Source organism: Pinus tabuliformis, chromosome 5_1 (genome assembly GCF_031772625.1).
Source record: "Pinus tabuliformis cultivar Carrire ecotype Pingquan chromosome 5_1, CPIR1, whole genome shotgun sequence".
NCBI lineage: Eukaryota > Viridiplantae > Streptophyta > Pinopsida > Pinales > Pinaceae > Pinus > Pinus tabuliformis.
Window position 1 is genome coordinate 192679584 of NC_142305.1, and position 24811 is coordinate 192704394.

At 35.6% G+C, this 24811-nt stretch overlaps 1 protein-coding gene across 1 annotated transcript; it reads left to right on the plus strand.

Moving 5' to 3' along the window:
* The first annotated feature begins 2146 nt into the window (after positions 1-2146).
* Positions 2147-8582, plus strand: LOC149164055 (serine carboxypeptidase 24-like). Its single transcript, XM_089430846.1, has 10 exons — positions 2147-2446; positions 4793-4900; positions 5019-5114; positions 5215-5307; positions 6713-6798; positions 6920-7195; positions 7284-7414; positions 7525-7620; positions 8095-8200; positions 8307-8582. The coding sequence occupies exons 1-10, from the start codon at positions 2209-2211 to the stop codon at positions 8466-8468; spliced, it is 1392 nt and encodes a 463-aa protein (XP_089286972.1). The 5' UTR covers positions 2147-2208; the 3' UTR covers positions 8469-8582.
* Positions 8583-24811: the final 16229 nt, after the last annotated feature.

Consider the following 24811-nt stretch of genomic DNA (forward strand, 5'->3'; position numbering starts at 1 on the left):
ATGATTAGGAATTGGCAAATCGACATGTCGTGAACCAAGGTTACACCTCCGATTGGAAATCACTAATAGAGAGGACTCCACTTTGGGGCTTCACTCATTTCCTCTCCACGTAGATCAGGCCACATCACTCATCAAAGATCACAAGTTTTGGGACTGCAACCAAATGCTACATTGTGAAATTGCCAATTTTGATTTCGCGATATTGTAAAGGTCCAGGTGTGCGTGATGTGGTCCCATGCATTACACATTGGAACAATTTGTAGTGCAGTATTCTAAAGAATTGACCCCCTATCCTAAGCTAAAGGGATTAGCCTTGGAAGACACCACTCACTGTCTTTATGACGTAACGTCCTTTCCACAGTCATGATGTCACACTCCGCCATGTGGCTGGCATGTGGTTATTAGGAGTCAAAGAACCTTAGGCAGAACAAATCATAGATTAGAGGCCCATGGCCAATCACATCATTGCAATGGTATATTCTTTGAAGGTCGATAGATCTGCTATAGTATCGTGAGGAGGAACCTTACCATAAAAAGCCTCTCGACTTAATTAAAATATATATATATATATATATATATATATATATCTATATATATATATATATATATATATATCTATATATATATATATATATATATATATTGATTGATCGTAATATAGGTATTAATGAGCATTTTAAAAAATGGATGTTGGTTCATACTTAAAGAAATAGACTTTTACTTCTGCTATATAAGTTTAAGTATCTCGATTTTGAATTTTTTTAATAAATTAAAAATAATTTTAGATGTTATTTCAATATCAAAAAATAATTTAAACATAAATAATTATCTCAAAAATCATTAATATTTTTAATAAGGATTAAATTACCTAAAAATATCATATATATTTTTAATAATATTTAATGTTAATATTATAAAATACTAGATATCACTTCAATTACTATTCATCTTTTTTTTAAAAGAAAAATAAATGTAAAAATAAGAGCTTTCAAAAAAATCCAAAAAACAAAAAATATTATTGCCACTAGAAGCATTTTCCAACCCATTATGGAAGATATATTGTAATTATCTTGTTGTAACCACTTTGTCATACCTTGTTATGTAAACATTTTGATTTAATCAAATCACATTAAAAAAATAAAAATAAAAAAAATTAATAATTGAAATTAAAAATAAATTAAAAAATTAAAAATAAAAATTATTAATTATTAAAATAAATTTTATCCTTTCTAGTTTTTGAGCTACATCCCATAGTTTTACCAATGCTATATATATATATATGTTTTACCAACCTTACTTTTATATATATATATGTTTTACCAACCTTACTTTTATATATATATATATATATATATATATGAACACTTGATTTTTAGAGAGGGATCAAAATTTTCAAGTTTTGCATTCAAAAAAAAGGTTTGCACTTTTCTAAATTTGATCCCAGAATTAAGATGGATATATGTTGATTACACCGAAAGATACTCTATAGAAAAATGTTGTAATGTCTCATTCAAATTAGTTAAAAAAACAAATAAAATAAAATAAAATAATTAAAATTAAAATTAAAAAAAAAAAAAAAAACTCCCTATCTATGAAAAGTTTAAATTCTAAATATAAGTCTTTTATCAAATTTTATACTTCAAAAAATTACACAGTAAAAGATTTAATAGATTTGATACTCCCTTTTCATTTGTGATAAATACAAAATTAAAACCAATCTAACTAACTTTTCTATGTCATACCAACAATATCTACCTATCATAATTTAAAATTAACATATAATAATTTAACATTAAATAATATTTAAAACAAAATTATGTCACCTACCATCACTGATCAACAATTTCTAGACACCTCGACCCTCCACTGAATACCAGAGTAGGACAAAACGGTGTAAATAATATTCAGAACGAGATTGGGGTGAGGACGTTGCGAGCGCAAATAAGTTTATAGTTTATTATCTAAGAAATTTATTTATCGCTAACTTTATTCACACGCAACGTTCATCTGTGAATAGATAGATTCACTGAAAGCCCAGCCACGTACGCCACATGGCTGAATTTTGCATTCACCTCTCTATATATATAATTGCAGTCGGATGGTATGCAGATCTATCGTTCAAATTCTAAAAAGTTTTTGATTTTCAGGGATCCATTGAAGAATCGCTTCTGTTTGTGAGCCCCAGTACCCAATTCTCATCAAGTAGCGATGTGGACCTCGTTATGGATGCTGACGATTTTGCTACTTTCGGTGCCGCACGTGACCAGAAGTGACCAGGTCGCAGACAAAATAACTAGTCTCCCAGGCCAGCCCCCTGTCTCATTCGATCAATACGCCGGCTACGTTACAGTAAATCAGACGGAAGGCAGGGCTCTCTTCTATTGGTTAACCGAGGCCAATCGTCAAAATTCTTCGAAGCTGCCTCTGGTATTGTGGCTGAATGGAGGTCTGTACAACTTTCAGATCCACATATTTAGTCAAGAACTTCTCTGTAAAATTTATTTTTATTTTTATAATTTGCTCACTCCTAAAGATATACATGAAGTGAGATTGTGCGCAGAGTCGACTACAATATTCTGCCAAACCTTTATCAATAAAATATATATGAAGTATATTAATTTAGTATACTGCGTTTGCATTTTTCTTTTCTATAGTATGATAGATTGAATAAATATATTAATAACTTCTCTGTAGAATTTGTATCAGATTGGGTGAAATATTTTATTTTTATAATTTGCTGACTCCTAAAGATATATGAAGTGAGATTGTGCGCAGAGTCGACTACTTACTTTTTATGTTTGAAAAACTAACAACTATAAAATATAAGTTCTATGTACATGTGTAACGTTTGTTACAGGTTAGATCTATATTTTTCATATTCTAATGTACAGGCCAAACCTTTATCAATAAAATATAGGGCACTTGCACTTTTCTTATGCACTTGCACTTTTCTTTTTCCTGATATATGAAGTATATTAATTTAGTGTACTGCGTTTGCATTTTTCCTTTTTTATAGTATGATACATTGAATAAATATATTAATAAAATAGAACATATTTGCATTTTTTATTTGTATTGTACATGTATAAAATTTATTTGAGTATATTGTTGTTAATCAAATTTTGAGGGTAAATTAAATACATTTTATTTTCAATCTCAAACTGCAACGATTTAATTTGGAAGATAATGGACACATATTCATGACCAGCCTGAAATAACCCAATGCAGTTAAATTGAATTAATGTTGTCTTTTGTTACAGGGAATTGAGTAGAATAGATATTAACGGCCCTATCATACTTTCAAATGTTGTTTATTCTACAAAATTGAATTAATGTTGTCTTTTGTTACAGGGAATTGAGTAGAATAGATATTAACGGCCATATCATACTTTCAAATGTTGTTTATTCTACAAAATTGAATTAATGTTGTCTTTTGTTACAGGGAATTGAGTAGAATAGATATTAACGGCTCTATCATACTTTCAAATGTTGTTTATTTTTCAAAATTTTGTAGGTTGAACTTCAAATCTATACTTATATAATTTTGTAATTTATATATATAATATATATTTTAGTATTGGAGTAGTATGTTATATATGACTTTGTAATTTATAGACATAATATATATTTTAGTACTGGAGTAGTATGTTTTATATATTTTGTAGGTTAAAATGAATTTTTTATTTATTTATGTGTTTTATATATTTTTGTAAGTTAAGATGGACTTTTTCATGTGGACTAATTAAATAATTTGAAAATATGAAAAAGATACGATGTTTTATTTATTTTTGTAGGTTAAGATGGCTTTAAGTTAAAATGGTCTTTTCATTCAAATTAATTAAATAATTTGGAAAAAAAAAGAATAGAGTATAGGTTAAGATGGCTTTAAGTTAAGATGGTCTTTTCATTCAAATTAATTAAATAATTTAGAAAAAAAAAAGAATAGAGTAAAATAAAAAAGCTATGAGTGAAGTTAATTGTTTGAATTTTATATGGATATTTGAAATTTTATTTATATTGATGTTTGAAATTTATTTATATTTATTATATTTTCTAAATATTTTCAAATATAAAATTTAATTATACTCAAACCCTTTAGAAAACGCATATTTTTTACATTAACCCAAAAACAATATTTCTACGGGGACTTAACAATATTGGTGACTGGTAATTCACTGATCACAGAATTGAGATTGCAGTTCTTTCCGTGATAACAATCTGATTAAAATGTGATAAAAATTACAACTTATACACATAGAGTGGGAGATGGGTTAAGAGTGAAGATGTTCCTATAATTTATCTTTTTTTTTTTTTTTCCTTTCTCATTTATTTTATTATTTTCTTTTCCTTTCTCATTTATTTTATTGTTTTGTCTTATAGATTTCGGGCTAACTTGTTCAGAATTATAGCAAATATCCTAGTCTTGAATAGGAATTCTTAAAATGAATCTTTTGTCTGTCTAATTTGAGAAAAATGACGTTTTCAGCTTTCATGAATTTAATTACAGATAATCAGCCATTTCTGGAGGAGGTTTCTCTGTAGGAGGTTGAGAAAATGGACGTTATAGCTTTCATTAATTTAATTACAGATAAACAACCATTTATGGAGGTTGATTTGGACTGGGAAAAATTAACTTCCTCAACTATAAAGTTGAGGATTGTTTAATGCCTGGAATTGTACCTTTTAAGGATTGTTTAATGCCTGGAATTGTACCTTTTAATGCCTGGGATTGCAGGTCCAGGATGTTGTTCAGTAACATCAAGTTGATAATTGTTTAGTGCATGAGTTACAGGTCCAGGATGCTCTTCAATAGGAATTGGAGCCTCGGAGGAAGTAGGACCTTTCCGGATTCATAAAAACGCTTCTTCACTGTATTTAAATCACTATTCTTGGAACAAATGTGAGTTAATTTTTCCACAATTCCATGTCAAAAACATGATGTTTTAATTAAGATATCCAATCTCTTTATTGATTACTGAGTAAATTAGTACTATTCCGGCTTATGATCACGATCGCAGATGCAAACTTGCTTTTTCTGGAATCTCCTGTTGGAGTGGGATTCTCATACACAAATACCTCCACCAACTTGTTGGATAATGGGGACAACCGTACTGGTACCTTCTACATACATTTTAATATTAATATTAATATTTTATCTCATTGCTACCCACATGTTAATATTACAATACTGACACTCTTTGTCGGACATGGTAGCTGAGGATTCGTTGGTCTTTGTTATCAACTGGTTCCAGAGATTTCCTCAATACAACTATCGAGAATTTTACATATGCGGGGAGAGCTACGCAGGTTAGTATATATACAGTAGGTTAGTATATATATTTGGATGCTAATTGTTAGGGTTTGGTTTCTACAAGTTTTGTAATCTCATTTTAAATAAAACTATATACTCTTGAGAACTGTTCAGGAACATAGTTATTAAGTTGGGTGGTATCTCCCTGGAAAATTCGGAAATACTGTTATTTGGTTCAATAAATTTTTATATAATAAATATTTGTAGGATATATAATTTCTATATAAAATAGAAATTTCTATATTAAAAGGTATATAAACAGTAAATTGCATATTAGAAAATTTGTATTTGTGAAAAACTATTAGTGTCATATTGAAATATGGTAGAAAATAGTAAGTTTATAGTTACTAAAATAATAAATTCATGTAACAAAGGTCATTAAATTCTTATTTATAAATATTTGTAAGATATATAATTTCTATATAAAATGGAAATTTCTATATTAAAAGGTATATAAACAGTAAATTGTATATTAGAAAATTTGCATTTTTGAAAAACAATCAGTGTCATATTGAAATATGGTAGAAAATAGTAAGTTTATAGTTACTAAAATAATAAATTACAACAAAGATTAATAATTTCTTATTTATAAATATTTGTAAGATATATAATTTGGAATTTTTTCCATATTAAATTTTATACATATTTTTTTTCAAATTTGGTAACTATGTTTTGTAAGCTCCAAAATGGAAAACCATGAATTAAGGTTTGGGTGTGCTTCCCCAGCCTAGAATGAGTAGAATGTGCAACTTTTAACTAAAAGAACAAAATCAACTTTTGAAAGTGTGCTTTCAACTAGATCCACTTGGAATGAGTAGAATGTGAAGCGTTTAACTAGAAGAACAAAATCAACTTTTGAAAGTGTGCTTTCAACTAGATCCACTTGGAACGGCTAAATCTATGAGCATGAATTTAGATTTTAGTTATTGATTAATAATGAAATTATTTTTCATTTTTAAGAAATATTAAAATTTATGATTTGAAGTAATTACTCTTTTCTAAAAATAATATAGTTTATGGTCCCTTTTTATGAATTATATAATATTAAATATATTTATAATATTTTCAATTGTTTTAGTTTATAAATAATTAGTTCAAAAAGATAGAAAGTAAAAATATATATATATATTTTTAAATAATTAAAATTTATAAGATCTATATTTTGGAAATTTTTCCACTACTGATTTTAAGTAGTCCAATTTTTTCCATATCAAATTCGAAATTCGTATTTGGTAACAGGATACAAAACGAAAATCTATAAATCTTAATTTCAAACATATATATTAAATTTTAAATAGTCCAATTTTTTCCATATCGAATTCGAAATTCGAAAGCGAAAATCTATAAATCTTAATTTCAAACATGTAAATTGAAGCCGTCTAAATTTAATTGTGAACACAGGGCACTTTGTTACGCAGCTAGCGAAGAAAGTCTATGAATACAACAAAGGAAATTCTAATCCCGCCATAAATCTCAAGGGCTTTATGGTGAGTATCGGCATTTTAAACTTTTATTGAGTATGGTGAATAATAGATATTGTTTCAAGACTCGGATTAATTTAAAGGCAATTATTATTGACTTCTTATTTTATTTTATACTGTGCACTAGGTGGGAAATGCACTGATGGACGATTACTATGACAACGTTGGCAGTGTTCAGTACTGGTTGTCTCATGCTTTGATATCGAATGCCACTTATAATAACATTATGAACAACTGCAATTTTAACCAGCTGAATTTTAAACTACAGAATATTTCAACGGCCTGTAATAATTTCTTTAACGATGCCTTTAATGAAATCGGTAACATAGATTCCAATGATATTTATACCCCACCATGCCCGCAATCGGTAGGGACTGTGAGCGTCGCCAGATTGACAAAATGGGTACAAATCATGAAACTATTAGTCTACGTCTTGTGAATTTAAGTAATGATGTCTAAAATTATATGACTCTTATCTGGTTCTTTGACAGTTCCCAAGAAGGATAGCTGGCTACGACCCCTGCATTGAAAACTATGCAGAGATATATTATAATCGCCCTGATGTTCAGGCGGCACTTCATGCTAATACTACGCATATTCCCTACAGTTGGACTGGCTGCAGGTGTGTTTAATATAGTCTGGTATCTACTTTTTCATTATGGTCGAGTTGAATTGGTTGATCCTTCAGCAAATCGATATAAATGACCGTTGAGTTTCCTTCATGAATGGTAGTGCAATCATTTTCAATTCCTGGACGGATTCAGCCTTCTCGGTTCTTCCCATATACAAAGAGCTTATTGCGGCAGGTCTTCGGATTTGGGTTTACAGGTATTTATTATGTTAAAATTATTTTGCATTATTTAGTAAATTAATGGTATATGTATTATTTTTTTGTTTAATAGATTTATTAGGCTTTAAATAGAAGGTGATGAATGTATTGTTAAGTTATTTCATAGAGCGATTCCTAGTAATTTTGTAATTTTTATAGTTTAGATGCTCGTGAATCATTGTTTTTTAAGTTATAGATCAAATCTAATGTAATTTCTGATGAACTTAAACTTAAAAACCGAGAATACAATTACATATACAATTACATATATACAAAGTGTTGCCTTAAGATACAGAGACTATTTTAGACACACAATCTGTTGATTAAAGAAATCTCTCAACCACACACCAAACTAAGAAATAGATCTTAACTACTAGGAACATACTCCTTACATACCAATACTCCTTACATACCAACTTTTAAATTCAGAGAGTAGAATTGTTAATTGGAATCGTTGGTCTTTTCATGTACAGCGGCGACGTTGACTCTGTAGTTCCAGTTACTGGAACCAGGTTAGCAATCAATCAACTGAGTCTTCCCATTACAATTCCATGGTATCCATGGTATGTCGATAATCAGGTGGGCATTTTCTTAACAAAATTCTAATCTCATTTCTCGCTCCACTTTCATTGCTCTCATCACTTTCAAAGATTTTGCTAATTATTTTTTGGCTATTGATTAATAGACGGTTGGAGGATGGACGGAAGGATATGAAGGGCTTACCTTCGCGACCGTGAGAGGGGCTGGCCATGAAGTTCCACTTTTCCAACCAAAAAGGGGGTTAAAATTTTTCCAATCATTCATAATGGGTAATAGCCTACCGAGCACAGTCCCAATCAGCAGCTGAATCAATCACATCTCGTAATTGCTGTTTGTACGGTGTGATTCAGCTTTTTTAAAAATAAAATTTGTTGGTTCAGCTTACTTTTTTAATAAAATTTGGTGGTTCAAACCTTCGCCATATTGGGAGTATGAGGATAAGTTTCATTAAACCCTCCCAGGGTTATATGGTTAAAATAATAATTAAACTAGATAATTATAAATGTAAAATTATTGATAGAATGATTGGAAAAAGTTGTAATCATAAAAGATTCATCTAGAATGTGCTTTAGTCATCTCTATTCCAATGTATAATAACAATGTGTCACAATAAACAAAAGGCAAAGAGTTAAATAAATTTAATTATGTTTGTCTTAACAGATTTTTATTTTTACATTGTTTGATTTAATAATATTTATATTTTATATAAAAAAAATTATACATTGTTTTGTTACATATAATATGAGAATTGTTTGAATATGATACGGTGTATATATGATTATAAATTTATTAAAAAAGACTTTGGCCCGTGGAGGCAACGTGTTTAGTGAATTGTTAGTATATATTATTTTTGGAGTGATAACATGTTGTTGCATGTGTTGGTGTATAGGAGTGGTTTTAATAATAGTTGGTATTTTTAAGTTTGTAAAGTGACTATGAAAGTTAATGAGTTAGTTAATTAAAAATTATTTATAAAGTATTTATTAATGGATGATATAATTGTTTGGTGAAATGTTTGTCAATAAAATAATGGTTATAGTGAAGTTGACAACAAAGTGAATTTTTTTTATGAAAGATTAGTTTACTAAAATTTACAGTTAAGAAATTTTTTGGGGATATTATTAGAAATAATAGGGAACTTGAAATATGTAGTTTGTGTTTCATTTTGTAAAGCATTTATGTCATCCATGGTATTACTCCCATGCCTCAATTTGTAAGAAACTATGGTTGGTTGCCAAAGATGTTGGCCCATGGACTCATGATCTGAAATCACCCGATAATGACCTCAGAGAATTAATGAAGGTATTACAGACTTAAGTGCTGGAGTGTGCCTATGTTATTTTATGCAACAAATCGATAAGATTGCGAAATACACAGACACTGAAACAGTAAGAGAAACACAGTAAGAAAAAACATAAAACACAACAAGCTTAACAAGGAGTTTACCCAATCCTCCTGGGCTACGTCCCTTGGTCCAGCCTTTAGTGGTGGCCTTTCTATTGTGTCTTAAAAGCAGAAGTTTTAGAACAATGAGCTCAATTTGAGTCTCACTTAAAAGGTGATGATTAGTAGGATTGTACTTAGATCCCCCAAGTCTCTAGAGTACACAGACTCCCCTTACTAAATCTTGACCTCAACTAGTCTCGGTGGTATGAGTCCAATCTCGTACTCAATACCTAACAGGTATACACAAAAGAGTTGTTTGAACCTCTCAAGCCTTCTCTGGAGTTCACAGACTCTCAGACTCTCTCTGTCTCTATCTGCTCGATGTTGCCTTTGCTCTATAGGTCAGCTTGGCTTCTCTGTTCTCTGTAATTTGCTTCTCTCTCGCCTCTTGGCTTTCTGTCTCTCTCTTTCTACCTGCTTCTCTCTTGTCTGTTTGTGGCTTAAAGCTAATCTGCTCCCTGACTATTCATTTCCTCTTACCGGCTCCCTGGATCTCCTGTCTCTGTCCGCTTGAATTTCCCTGCTCTGCGTCATCATCACTGTGTAACGCTTCACAGGGAGGTGGCCACCTGTTTCCTTGCAAATCAAGTGTCAATTCTCTTTGAACGGTCGTTATTTCTGTTTCTCCAAGATTGCCCACGAAATTGATTCCTCTGCCAACTCATCGGTCATACCAGACCTCAAATCTCATGTGACTCGGCCTATTTCCCCGTTGAATCTGGTCATCCATCGGATCATTTCTCCACCGTTGATCTGGAGCCTCCAGATCCTACGGTCTCCATTCATATCGAGCCGGTAAGTAGCATGACCTTTACCCGTCCGATGTGAGTGGTTTTCTCTCTCATCTGCCAGACGTGTGTCAGCCAATGTATGGCATCGGGCGAGATTCGGTTGAACCTGCTTACCGCTTGTAGTCCTTCTGATATCCTACCGGTTTTAGTGCTGGACCCGCCTTCTGACGGAATCAGAGATTTCCATACGTTTTTATGCTTTCCTCGTGATTGAGTGCTTGGGGGCTTTCCTTCACTGAGGGGGATGCCCTGTAATACGCGATTAGCGCGTGCTAATAGCTTATCAGAAACTGCCTCTGTTTCGGGATTTGATCTCCCGTTTGTCAATTTTGTGCTAGCACGTGGTTACCATGGGCCAACAGTCTCTGCGCTTGACCGAGGGTCCTCATTGCTCCGTGCTGACCACAAATTGCCATTGTTTAGAGGTTATTTCTGATAAGCTCGACATCTATAAGGCTTTGAACTTTGGCATAAGTTTTCACAGAGTTCGAGTAACTTTAAGAGAGTTTAAGGATCCAATTCGGTTCACGGCCATCCCACTGCAAAAGCTTTTGGACCACCAAAATTTGGTTTTCAAGCATCGACTAAGTGAGGGTATAGTTGTCTCACTTGTCCAATCTCTCTCCACTTTGCACTGCTTGGCTTTGAACCCTCGAGTTCAATCTTGAGGTACTCAACATCTCCCCTGCACGTCGTCCTCACCTTCCTATCTAGAACTATGTCTTCCTGTAATTCATTAAGATATTCAGGTAACAGATCATCAATAGAAGGTAATTGACTCTGCTCTTTGGGATCTTCAATTAATGAAGGTTCAAATAGTCTCAAGCTGTCTGCATTAACGACTGAGTAGATGTGCATGTAAGCTAGTAAATCAAGGCGAAAAGCATTCTCACCAATTTTCTCAAGTATCTTGAAAGGTCCATACCTTATTGGCTTTAGCTTTTTACCTTCACCTTGCATTCTTTCTTTTCTGATATACAGCCAGACTTGATCACCAACTTGGAAACTATGCTCCATCCAATGCTTGTCATGCCTTGCCTTGTATTTGGCTTGGCTCTTTTCCAGTTGTTCCTGTACTACCTGGTGAATCTCTCAGATTTGTTTAATAAACTTGGTTTCCTTGTCCACATCACTGTATCCATCAATTTCTATGTCTTTACCAAAGAAAAAATCCAAGGGAGACCTTGGTGTGAAACCAAAACATGTCTCAAAAGGAGATATCTATGTAGAAGAATGTTTAGCTCGGTTGTAAGCATGTTGCACATAACATAAATTTTCATCCCAAAGTTTGGGATGCTTGCTGCAATAGCCTCTGAGCAACTGGATCACTGTCCTGTTGACCACTTCTGTTTGTCCATTTGTTTGTGGATGAAAGGCTGTGCTCTTCTTCAGTTTGGTGTCCATCAGTTCCCACAGACTCGACCAAAACTTCCCAAAAAATCGGGTGTCTCGATCAGATATAATGTAAGTGGGTAATCCGAAATGAACCCATACATGTTGGAAGAATAACTTTGCAGTTTGCTCAGCTGTAATCTGTTTGTTACAAGGTATCAAAATACACATTTTTCTAAACCTATCCACAACAACATATAAATAGTCATGACCTTTCTTAGATTTAAGCAGTCCTCCAACAAAGTCCATGGAAACAATTTCCCAAGGATGCGAAGGAACTGGTAGTGGAGTGTACAAGCCTAGTTTTCTATTGTTGGGCTTGCTTTTAGCACACATGGTACATCCTCTTACATATCTAGAAATGGTCTCATTCATTTTTGGCCAGTAACAAAATCTTTGTAGCTATGCAACTGTTTTACTTACACCAAAGTGACCTAATATTAGAGAAGTGTGTGCTTTTCGAATTATCTTTACCCTTTCAGTTTGTGGAATGCATAGCTTCCCAAAATGATACAAGAGTCAATCCTTAACATGGTAATCCAATTCTTCTACTCCTTTGCCTTGACTTAAAGTTGCATATACATCTTTAAAATTGACATCTTGAGCATATTGTTTAATGTAGCTCTCATGCAATACTGAATTATGCTTAAGTATAGTAAATGCATTTATAATTGGTCTAGACAACATATCTGCAGCTTTATTGTGCATGCCCTTTTTATATCTGATGACTAAATAAAACTATTGTAAAAAACCATCCATCTATAATGTCTTGATTGTTGCGACTTAGTTTGGGAGTGTAGATATTGGAGTGGTTGATGATTAGTATGTATAACTGTCTCTTTGTCGATTAAATAATGTTTCCACTTTTTCACACTCTGTACTAATGCATACAATTCCTTATCATATGTGGGATAGTTAACTACTGAAGAATTAAATGTCTCAGAATGATAACATATGGGTTTACCGTGCTGTATCAACGCTACTCCCATAGCATAGTCATTGGCATATGCTTGAATCTCAAATGGTCTTTGAAGATCGGGCAGTGCTAGTACTGGTGTTGTACTAATCTTTTCTTTCCAGGTGTCGAAGGCTTTCTGCTATTTTCCTCCCCACTGAAACACCTTGTTCAATCCTATTAAAGCATATAAGGGAGATACAGTTAAGGAAAATTTAGAAATGAACTTTCTCCAATATTGTGCTGCGCCTAAGAAGCTTCTAACTTCTGTAGCAGATTTGGGTTTAGGCCAGTTTACAATGACTACAACCTTAGAGGGATCTATCTTCAATTCTCCACCCCTACAATATGTCCCAAATAATTCAAAGATGTTTTACCAAATTCACATTTTGAGAGTTTAACATAAAAATTTTCTCTTTTCAAAACATCTAAGGTCTGCTTAACATGCTTTAAATGTTCTTCCCATGTTTTGTTGAATATAAGAATGTCATCCAAATATACAATAACAAAATCATCAAGAAAAGGTCTGAGTACATCATTCATTACTCTCATGAAAGTAGCAGGAGCATTAGTTAAGCCAAAAGGCATAACCAGCCACTCATACAATTCCTGCTTTGTTTTGAAAGTAGTCTTCCATGCATCTTGCTCTACAACTTTGACCTGATGATATCCACTATGCAAGTCTAACTTGGAAAAATAAACAAATTCTTTCAATTGATCTAATAAATCATCTATACGAGGAAGGGGATAACGATTTTTGATCGTTATCTTATTCAATTCTCGGTAATTAATGCACATTCTCCAAGAGCCATCTTTCTTTCTCACCAAGACAATTGGAGACCCACATGGTGATGTGCTAGGTCTGATGAACCCCTTCTCGAGCAACTCCTGCACCTGCTTCTTGATTTCTGCATTCTCTAAAGCGGACAACCTGTACATTCCAATGTTAGGCAATGGAGCATCTTGCTGCAAATTAATATCATGCACTATTTCCTTTTTGGGTGGTAGACCTTTAGGTTCTTGAAACAAGATATCATATTCTGAAACAAATTTTTCTAAATCATCTTGTTGTTTAGCATCACAGCCCTCAAATACATTGGTTTTATCAGGTTTCTTTTCCTTTACAACCATCAGTAAAAATTGTTTGCATGAATTTACAATTCGTTTCATCTACCTTGAGTTTATGAGAGTATAATTATTCTTGAGCTTATGAGCCCTTACAATATATTTGATTCCATCTTTAACGAGTAGATACTTGTTCTCATCTCTATAGAAAATAGCTTTTCTATCATGTAATTAAGGACTTCCTAAAACAATTCCACATATATCCAAAGGAACTATGTCTAACTCAACATCATCTACAAATGCTAACCCAAAAGAAAACTTAAGTTTACATTGTCTAGTCACTTATAGTTGTGCTTTATCACATGACCAACCTAATGGGTATGGCTTCTTGTGAGGTGTAGTCAGTAATCCCAACTTCTTTACAATTACTTCAAAAATTAAATTTACTTGTGAGCCACTATCAAACAAAGTATCAATCTTTTGATGCTTGGTAATAACTCGAATATGGAAAAGCTCATATCTTTTACTCTCATTTTCTTGATTATCAGTAGATTGTGTAGAATTACTAGTAGATGCTTCAGAATTTTTACCTTTTATACCTGTGGTTAAGATTGTTGCTTCATCACCTGAGTGTGACCCCAAATCCTTTTGAATAGCTGCAACAGTCTTCTTCTTCTTGCCCTCAAACTTCTTAGGCCTAAGCTCTGGATGCAAAATCCAGTAGTGTTCATCATCCGCCCATCCTTCTTACAATGAGTGCATGAAGACTTGCTTTTCTGTGTAGTGTTTGTCTTCCTCTCTTTCCATGTCTGTTTTATTTTCTCCTTATTCTCGCTTGCAGTGGGTTGAGATGATCCCCCAACTTCTGGGTTCCCATTCTTACCTCTAGCTTCTAGATGTGTAGCCTGAACGAACACCTCATCTATATTAGTGGGATTAAATATGAGGATGGTGTGCCTCATGTAGCTGTTAGACCACCTATGTACTTCAACAGAGTCTTAGGTGAGTCTAATGAAATTCCTAGAATCAAAGCTCTTTACCTAATTTCTTGGGTGTAACCTTGTACACTTTTCCCTTTCAATTGGCGAAGAATTTTCCAGCTCATCATGGCTTGCTACATGTAAGATAGTGGATAGAAACTTCTTTTTCATTACAGAAACAAAGTCACTCTAGACAGAAATAATCTTACCATGTTTCTTCATGTCAGCTTGTGTCCTGCCTTCTCACCATACTAAGGCAGTGCCTCTAAGGTGTAGGCTAGCCAGCTGAATCTTACTTTTGTCTGAGTCAATGCTTTGCACTCTAAAATAAACATCAATCTGTCTGATCCAATTATTCAACTTCTCTGCATTCAACTCTCCATCATATATTGGTAAATCAAATTTAACATCTAATTTAATCAAAGATGTCTTATTTTTACTTTCAGGGCTATTAGGAGGTGTGAGAAATATTTATTCTTTCCCTTTGCCTTTAGCGTTGTCATAGAGGAGAGATTCTTCTACTCCTTTGTCATGTTTGGAGCTTGATGAATCTTCATCTTTATGTTTCCTAAAGTCCCTATACATTTCTTCCACCATTGACTTCAAGGTCATAAAATTATCCATGAACTGGGAATCTGATTCCAAGGGATTTTCTTTTGGCATTTTCTTCTTGGAATAGACTCTTCCAGTTTCTGGGTTAGTTTCAACCAACTCTCCTTCTCCTAATTTAAGCTTTGATCTAGTTAGCATTCAACAAAAAAATCGAGCACAAGCTTGTCTAATCTTAATAACCTAGGAGCTTTGATACCACTTGATCTGAAACCACCCGATAATGACCTCAGAGAATTAATGAAGGTATCACAGACTCAAGTGCTAGAGTGTGCCTATGTTATTTTATGCAACGGATTGATAAGATTGTGAAATACAAAGACACTGAAATAGTAAGAGAAACACAGTAAGCAAATACATAAAACACAACAAGCTTAATAAGGAGTTCACCCAATCCTCCTAGGCTACATCTCCTGGTCTAGCCTTCAATGGTGGCCTTTCTATTGTGTCTTAAAAGTAGAGGTTTTACAACAATGAGCTCAATTTGAGTCTCACTTAACAGATGATGATTAGTAGGATGGTACTTGGATCCCCCAAGTCTCTAGAGTACATAGACTCCCCTTACTGAATCTCGACCTCGACTGGTCTTGGTGGTATGAATCTAATCTGGTACTCAATACCTGACAGGTATACACAGAAGAGTTGCTTGAACCTCTCAAGCCTTCTTTGGAGTTCACAGACTCTCTTTGTCTCTGTCTACTCGATGTTGCCTTTGCTCTGCAGGTCAGCTCGGCTTCTCTGTTCTCTACAATTTGCTTCTCTCTCGCCTCTCGGCTTTTTGTTTCTCTCTTTCTGCATGCTTCTCTCTCGTTTGTTCATGGCTTAAAGCCAATCCATTCCCTGATTGTTCATTTCTGCTTCCCAGCTCCCTAGATCTCTTGCCTCTGTCCGCTTGAACTCCCCTGCTCTGCGTCATCATCACTATGTAACGCTTCACAGGGAGGTGGCCACCTATTTCCTTGTGAACTGAGTGTCAGTTCTCTTTGAACGGTCGTTATTTCCATTGCTCCAAGATTTCCCGCAAAACTGATTCCTCTGCCAACTCATCAGTCATACCAGACCTTAAATCTCATGTGACTCGGCCTCTTTCCCCGTCAAATCTAGTCATCCATCGGATCATTTCTCCGTCGTTGATCTGGAGCTTCTAGATCCTACGGTCTCCGTTCATATCGGGCAGGTAAGTAGCATGACCTTTACCCATCCGATGTGAGTGGTTTTCTCTCTCATCTGTCAAACGCATGTTAGCCAGTGTATGGCATCAGGTGGGACTTGGTCGAACCCACTTACCGCTTGTAGTCCTTCCGATATCCTGCCGATTTTAGCACAGGACCTGCCTTTTGACGGAATCGACGATTTTCATATGGTTTTATGCTTTCCTCGTGACCAAGCCCTTGGGGGATTTCCTTCACTGAGGGGGATGCCTTGCGATATACGATTAGCGCTTAGCATTAATCGCATATCAGAAACTGCCTCTGTTTCGGGAATTGACCTCCCGTTTGTCAATTTTGTGCCAACATGCGGTTACATGGGCCAATGGTCTGCGTGCTTGACCAAGGGTCCTCGTTGCTCTGTGCTGACCACAAATTGCCATTATTTAGAGGTTATTTCTGATAAGCTCGAAATCTATAAGACTTTGAACTTTGGCATGAGTTTTTATAGAGTTCGGGTAACTTTAAGAGAGTTTAAGGATCCAATTTGGATCAACTCAAGGGAGGGGGATTACATGGGTTGTGTGCTCCAATCTTGAACTACTACATTCAATTTCAAGATATTGAAGTAGTCTAAATAAAAAAATTGGCATTAAGAAAGAATAATTTTTATGATTTGTGAAATCAATTTCTAAGAATCCACATTATATTCAAATTGTTTACTGAATAATAAATATAAATTTTAATTAATAACACATTTATATGTTAATGGTTTCTTTCATTTTATATTTTTCATTTTGAGATCTGTTGAGGCACATAAACAGTTGGTTCAAAGCAATTTCTTGAGATAAGGAAAAATAATATTATTTTTCTTTTTGTAGCGTATTTTAAGGAGAAAAAGAAAGTGGGAGTTAAAATTAATTTTTGAAGCTTCCCAGCATAATTTCAAGAAACCAATTGGAAATTTGAAATTATGTGGAAAGAATACATAAGTTATAAATAAATATTATTTGAAATGAAGCCCAAGAAGTGGAGATATCATTAATAAAAAATCAACTATTTTAGGATTTTTATAAAAATGACATCTTGATTTGCAAACCATTTATCTTTAGATGAAGAAATCAAATTTTAGTCAAAAAAATGTCATTAGTTCTAGAGTAGGTGTCCCATTTCACAATTTTGGTTATAACAACAAATCAAAGAAGTTTAGCCACAATTAGGCATATTTTCATCTAGCTACCTTAACTAGCCTCATGGAATAATTGTTTTTTTTACAAACCCTAATTTTACTTTGATAATGGAAAACAATACTATTTCATTGAAAAAGAGAATGATCATAGTATTAAAGAATTATTATAAAACCAAAAATCATTATCAAAAGAGGTGGAAATTTATTTTACACATAACTTTTAGAGAAGATGTTGCCATATGATGGAAAACATTGGAGTAATTTAAGACGAGGATGCTTTATGAAGAATAGAAAAAGTTAATTTTAGATAAACAATTTCATGCTAATAAAACTTATAAAGAAATCATGAAGAGTTTATTTTCATGTGGAAAATATATATATTACAAATTCATGGGAGTAATCAACAAGTGAATGTGACTTTCTCTATAAACCCCAGGAGCTAAATAAGCCACAAAATTGCCAATAGTAGCTAAGAATATTCATAGTAAATAAGTTACTGTTGTAAATGCTCATTTTTGAATATTCATAATACATAAATTAACGGTGTAAATGCTCATTTTTTTAAAGATTTAAAGATTTCCATGGATAAATATGCACTGCATTCATTTTTTTATGCTATAGATATACATGTGGTTTTTATTCTTGGATATCCTTAGATGGAGTGAATTTGTATAGCTTATATTATTGTTCAAAAGAATTCTATGAAGACATGATAGATGAAATTAATATCACACTACAAGATATGTCTCTTAATAAACTAGAAAGGCCTAAAAGGCCACATGCGAAAATCTCTATAGGGAACCCAATTGTAGAGGATAAGTCTCTTGTTGAATCAAAAGAAGAGCATACAACAACATCTCTAAAAAAACCATAGGAGGGGCATAAAAAGGAAGAGGAAGTTAAGGAACCTCAATTTCAAGGGTCCAAGCAAGAGGAATTGACAACTAAGGTGGTTGTTATTATCAACTACAACACTCAATAAAACATCCATCGTTAAGGCATAGGTGTGAGTATCCATAGATTTATCATGAAACAACATGGTACTAGAAGAACAAATTGATGAGAGACACATGGAGGCATAATGATCCAGGTGGATATTGGTGGCCACCCGCATATTCCACTTGGACCCCCACCATTTTTTCTTTCAGTTTTTCAATTTCCTTATTTGTAGCACAAATTACTATTTTTGGTATTTTTTCGGGTCCTAAACTTCTGGAGCCGTTTTGAGGCCCTAAACGATGTTTTTTGGGAAACCTGGGACCAACATGGGTCATAGATTAATGTTGGTCATGGAAAAGTTTTATTCCTCGGATAGATATTACTAACGAGGTATTGTGCATGTCAAACGGAGATCGTATGCCAAAGTTACGACCCTGGGAAGTTGATGTACCAATTTACCCAAACAGGGCCCATAGTTTGGCACTTCATCTCCTAGGGTTATGTTTTTGGATGTTTAGGGTTTTCCATTGTTTCTCAATAATAAATAGGTGTTTGAGCCTCATTGTAACATAGTTCAGAGGCACGTAGCCGCCACATCTCTTCTCAGAGATAAGCTACCATCCCCCGAGCTAGTCTTATTTCCATTTTGTTTGTAAGCATATTTCAGTATTTAATATTAATGAAATGAAGTGTTATTTCTACTACATCTTAGTATTTATGGTTATATCTGTAATTTGTTGCATTCTTGTTTAAATCCGGATTAGTGGTATCAGAGCGGTCTGCTCTTTCTTTGTTTTTCTTTGCATGTCCCCAAAGAGGTCGAGATATAAGGAGTTAGAGCTCGATCTAGTTGAAACTTTGCAAGATCAGCCTCGCAAACCCCAATGACAGCCCATGGGGGAAGAAAAGAAAGATGAGGGGGCAAGAAATCTTATCAAAATATTGCTCGAGGAAGCCCTCGAGAATAAAGGAATGCGATGATGGATAACTTTGCTCAGATCCTTCAACGATTACCCACCGGTGGCACATCCACATCTAGCAGTCACTCTAGAGGATCCACTCCTTTTAAGGTACAATTAAACTTTGACATTCCCATATATGAGGGCCAAATAGATGTAGATGTCGTAGATAAATGGTTAAATCTGTTAGAAGGATATTTTTCTATTCATGAATTTTCCAACCGAGAAAATATTACTTTTGCTCTTTTTAGAGTCACCCCGCGCGTCAAGTACTGGTGGGAAACCTACTATGAGTAGAAGGATGAAAGTACAACCTCTCTTTTTTCAGCCACACTCACTTGGAATTCATTCCGGGATGCCATCTAGGAGTAGTACTACCCCGTCAAGAGCTATGAGGATAAATACAGAAAGTGGACAATGCTACGACAGGGAAGGGACCAAGATGTGTTAGAGTTTACCAATGTTTTTCATACCCTTCGCACGAAGTTGGGTATTAAGGATTCTGAGAAACATTTGCTACTCAAGTACCACGACTGCCTACATAGGTACATCCAGGACGAGATGGAGTTCCTCGACATATCCTCGCTTGGCACGACATACTGATACACCATCAAGATCGAGTAGAAGTTTGAATAGAATAAGAAATACGTTGGATCGATGAATCCGAAGCAAGTGAAAGGTGCCCCCAAACCGCATAAAAGCACAAAGCCAAGGTGGGGTTGTTGTTGGGAAAAGTATCCAATTCGGAATGCCCCTATCCCACTCTAAGGTGTGATAGTGCCTTAGCAACAAACAAGGAAAACTATCTGAGTATTCTTCTTTATGAGATGTAAATAGAGAAAGAAGGATGTAACTAACCGGTGTCTTCCGCTAGTTTGTTGATCCAATCACTCTCTCTTTTGTTCGCTTCCCGCTGCCTGCTCTTTCACTGGTCCAGCTTCACCCAGTTCCTGCAAGATCACAAGAGAGGAAAACTACACAAAAGACATGGATTTACATTCATAACTAGTTTAGGATCAGATATAAACTAAATATGCAAATATAACAAAACATTATTGAAATACAAGCATATAGGAGAAACTCAAATAGCTTTATTGATATGATAATAAAGTTCAAGAGGAGATACAACCAAGTGAGTCCCGATCCAGCATCTACTTCCCAGCAAAGGAATCCCTTCCTCTCCTCCAACAAAGCATAAATCACCCAATGTACTAATCTCAATCTCAAACCAACAGCAATTCTCTGCAAAGTACAAAATTCCAGCCTCTTGAACCTCTGGGTGAGAGATCCATATATAGATGTAAGCAGAGAGGATGAGTCAGCTTATGTTTTGACTTGTGGCTTCTCTCTGTTAGTTCTTGCTTCCACTTGGAGGTTGAGAACCTCTTACTCATCACTTGGTCGAATTCATTGAGGCAAGTGTCATTGAGGAAGATTCTGGAAGCTTCCAGGGTCTTTCCAACTCGTTGAATGAGCTTTCCATTTGTCATTTCCCGCTCAGCGCACCCTGGTAGTGCTTCCACCTGCGTTGCAGTGCACCTAGCCAGTGTAGCCTCTGCATTTCAATGCAGACAGCTAGTGGAGCCTCTGAATTGATCATGAATTGACTGTTTCTGAGTGGTTTTTGGTGGAGAACTTCTGGGAGAAGCTATCATTGGTTGACCTTGTTCCTTTAGGGGTAGGAACAACTCATTTAGGGACTTTGGATCCCTTGGATTATGGACATTTCATGCTCAACGCTGTAAGGCACAAAAATGTCTATAACAGTTGCCCCCTAAAGTATGAGGTCGTTTATCGGGTGAAATGCTTTATTAGGAGGATCCAAAGTTCTTCCAATGCTGGGAGGAGACCTGTAATAAGATACAATACAATACATTATTTTTCATACTGCTTTCATGATCTAGCTGAGGCGGGCATTCCCATGCTCAGCTTTATAAATTCATTTTTCTGTACATAGAACAGACAATCGTCTGATGGTAGACTGATGATTTTCATGAAATCATCATCCTTTTGGTAGGATGATTATCTGCTGCAATGCTGTACATGTCAATGTCTTTATTTTTCCTGAATATATATCGCATCCCGGATGGATGAAACTAGATCCGGGGTCTTCAATCTCGTTCGATCTTCACTCTAAGTACAAGTCGATCCATGCGAGAAATGTTCTGAAGTCGAACATGGAAAGACATCGCTTGATTACCAGTCAATGATGTAAACTATTAACAAGCGCGAGAGGAGTCACCGATAATGATAATGACCCTCAAGGTACTGCAGTACAATTCACGTGGTGTGAATAAAGGACTTGGCGTCGAACACCACGCAAAATCTTTCGGTCGAAGGTCATTGATGTATACCTGTCGCCGGAAGTGAGAAACTTGCCATTGAGGCATGCAAGCTTCAAAGTACTGAAGGGGGTGTTCCTAGATCAACTTCTTGGATAATGAGCTAATGTCGACAAGAAGCGATCCGTCAAAGGAGGGCCTTAATGTATCCCACATCAGTGACACGGAACGGAGCAAATGATTTTTATGGAGGTGAAAACGATCTGATGATATATGGTTCAGGGTGGCGGTCATGAAAGGATGAAGGATAATGTATGGTAGTGGATGGGACACGGTTGACTTCTCTGGATGACTTCTCTTGAACATATCGGCGACACTTGTGTGATGGATCGGTAGCATTTACCCCAAAGGTGGATGGTATGGCGAGACCATGGTGATGTGACCGGTGAATGAAACAACCCAACCCGACTCAGGCACAGAGTGGAAGTGTCATATTCAAGAGCGACTTGCTACCAATAAAAGTTCTTTGAGTTTCTTCCCAATTTTCCCCAGTCATTTCTGACCAGTACCTCTTTATTTTTGTCAAGATTGAGGAGGATAACACATGCTTGTTCTATAATTTGCCCTTCGGGCAAACCCATCGCTATGTTTTAACGAGCATAGCGATAGTGAAACTCGTTCTTGTCTAAAGAAAAGTTTGTCGCTATTAATGTTTTTTAACGAGTCTAACGACAAAGATAACTCGGTCCCTTTTCATTTTTAGAGAGTCTAAAAAGGTACGTAAAGATAACTCCAAAGTTCCTTTTTCGTCATCTAATCCCTTAAGTCCGAAAAAGTATAAAACAATATAGAAGGGATGAGTTTTCGATAGTTTTAACGAGCCGAACAAAACAAGCGCTCGATCTTTTTGTGAGATAATCCCTCAGGTCCAAAAAGATTAAAATCTAAAGGAGGGATAGCACTTCCGGTCGCTTTAACGAGCTGGAAGGCCAAAACTCGGCAATCTTTTCATATTTTACGAGTCAGATGAAAAGAGCTTAAAGAAGACTCGTCTTTTGAGGAACGAGTGATAAAACGGGTAGCAGCTGATTCCAGGTAAGGGTTGGAATTTCCCAATCACGGCAGTGTCACAAGGATGGCTAGTGAAATCACTCTTCGCAGCTGTTCCTCAAAATGGGTAAAAAATCAAATGGAGGTGAATGATCGGCCAATGGAAAAGTGGAGGTGACGGTGCAAACACGACCAAGGCTTTAATGGCTGATAAATTTACATTCACGGTGGTTATTTACCGGAGGACAGTTCATTTTTTAACAAGCTTAAACACGGATTGAAACACTTGCTCGATCTTATGTTTATTTTTTAACGAGCATGAACTATGTGCTAAAACTGCTCGATTAATCCAGTTATATGATAAGAATGTCTCATTCAAGATTCCATTTTTTATGGAGCTTGCACCTTACAAAGCTTTGCCCCGAATCCTTTCGTTATGCAAGTTCGGAAACAACTAATCCTACGAGTTTAAAGGGTTAGACCTACAGGTTTAAAGGGAGGACCTAAAAATTTAAAAAATAAATGGCCGCCCCTTGCTTGCACTCCAAAAGGTTTGCATGCCCCCAGGTATAAAGTACGATTTCAAGGTTACCCCTACTTCATTTTCCGCCAAAACATTTGTTTTACCGAGAGAGGCCTACCTCTTTCAGGTTACCCAAAGATTGTTCTATTAATCTTTCAAACAAAACACTTCTTCGGCGATGTCCACCGAGATGGACAAAGGTGAATGACGACACCCGCCCTTTCACATAACTTTGACAAAAGAATCTTATTCTAGAACAACCCCTCTTCCATCACGGACGGGGTACGGACTAGTCATATTCTCTCGCGGAAACCTACCCTATACCCAAAGTTTTCCTGCCGAAGCAGACCAGGACGCATGCCCCCTGGGTTCCAGTCATATCCTTCTGAATCACTCGCGCTCATCGGGAGGACGGACCGTGGGTTGAGACATTTCTTGCGTGAAGAGACCATTTAGGGATGGTATATGACTATTTGCGATGCGTGATCCGGGAAATGAAAGCTGGTCCACGAGCTTGACCACTCTTCCTTCGTGCGGAAAACACATTACTCTAAAGAGTGAGGAGACGATGGCTCCCATGCAATATATATAGTCTCGTCCAAGGAGTAGGTTATAATCCAAGGGTCCTTGAACGACCATCATGTTCATTTGAACGGTCTTCCCTTTCAATGTGATAGGCACATTGGGGAGGATCCCTAAAGGTCGACTGGTTCCTTTATCGAAGCCTGTCAGATTTCTCATCTCAGGCAAAAGCGATGGCAAACCAAGTGCTTTCCAAGCAATAGAGGAAAGGATACTCACAGACGCCCCCTCATCAATGATGGTGCCAGCCATGACCATTCTGTATATTTGGACGATAATTCTGAATGGTATGCTTGCTGGCAATCGGGGTCTGCCTAGTTGGTTCCAGTCGAAGGATACAACTAGGTTGCTTGGTGGTGGGACCGAATAGACGGCCAGATATCGCTCTGATGAACTTCCTTCCTGCGATAAAGGAATGGGTGCATTGCCCCCGTGTTCATCGGAGTCTGTGTTGATGAAAAGAATCTGGATGGTGTCATCCTTATCCTCTTCAGTGACTGTATCATTCGAAGATAAATCCTCTGAAGGCAAGACCGGGTCAACTGCCGCCTCGACCTTTTGACTTTCGTCTGGTCTGGATTCAGTCGGTTTATCCTCAATGATAGACGCTTCCGCTGACCACTTGAGCGGGCCAGCTGGATTCTCAACTAACGAAGGACTTGGCAAGAGTTTTTTATATCCAGGAGGAAGTCGTAACGGTGAAACCGAACGATTTTCCAAGACTCTTTTAGCCTCGTCTA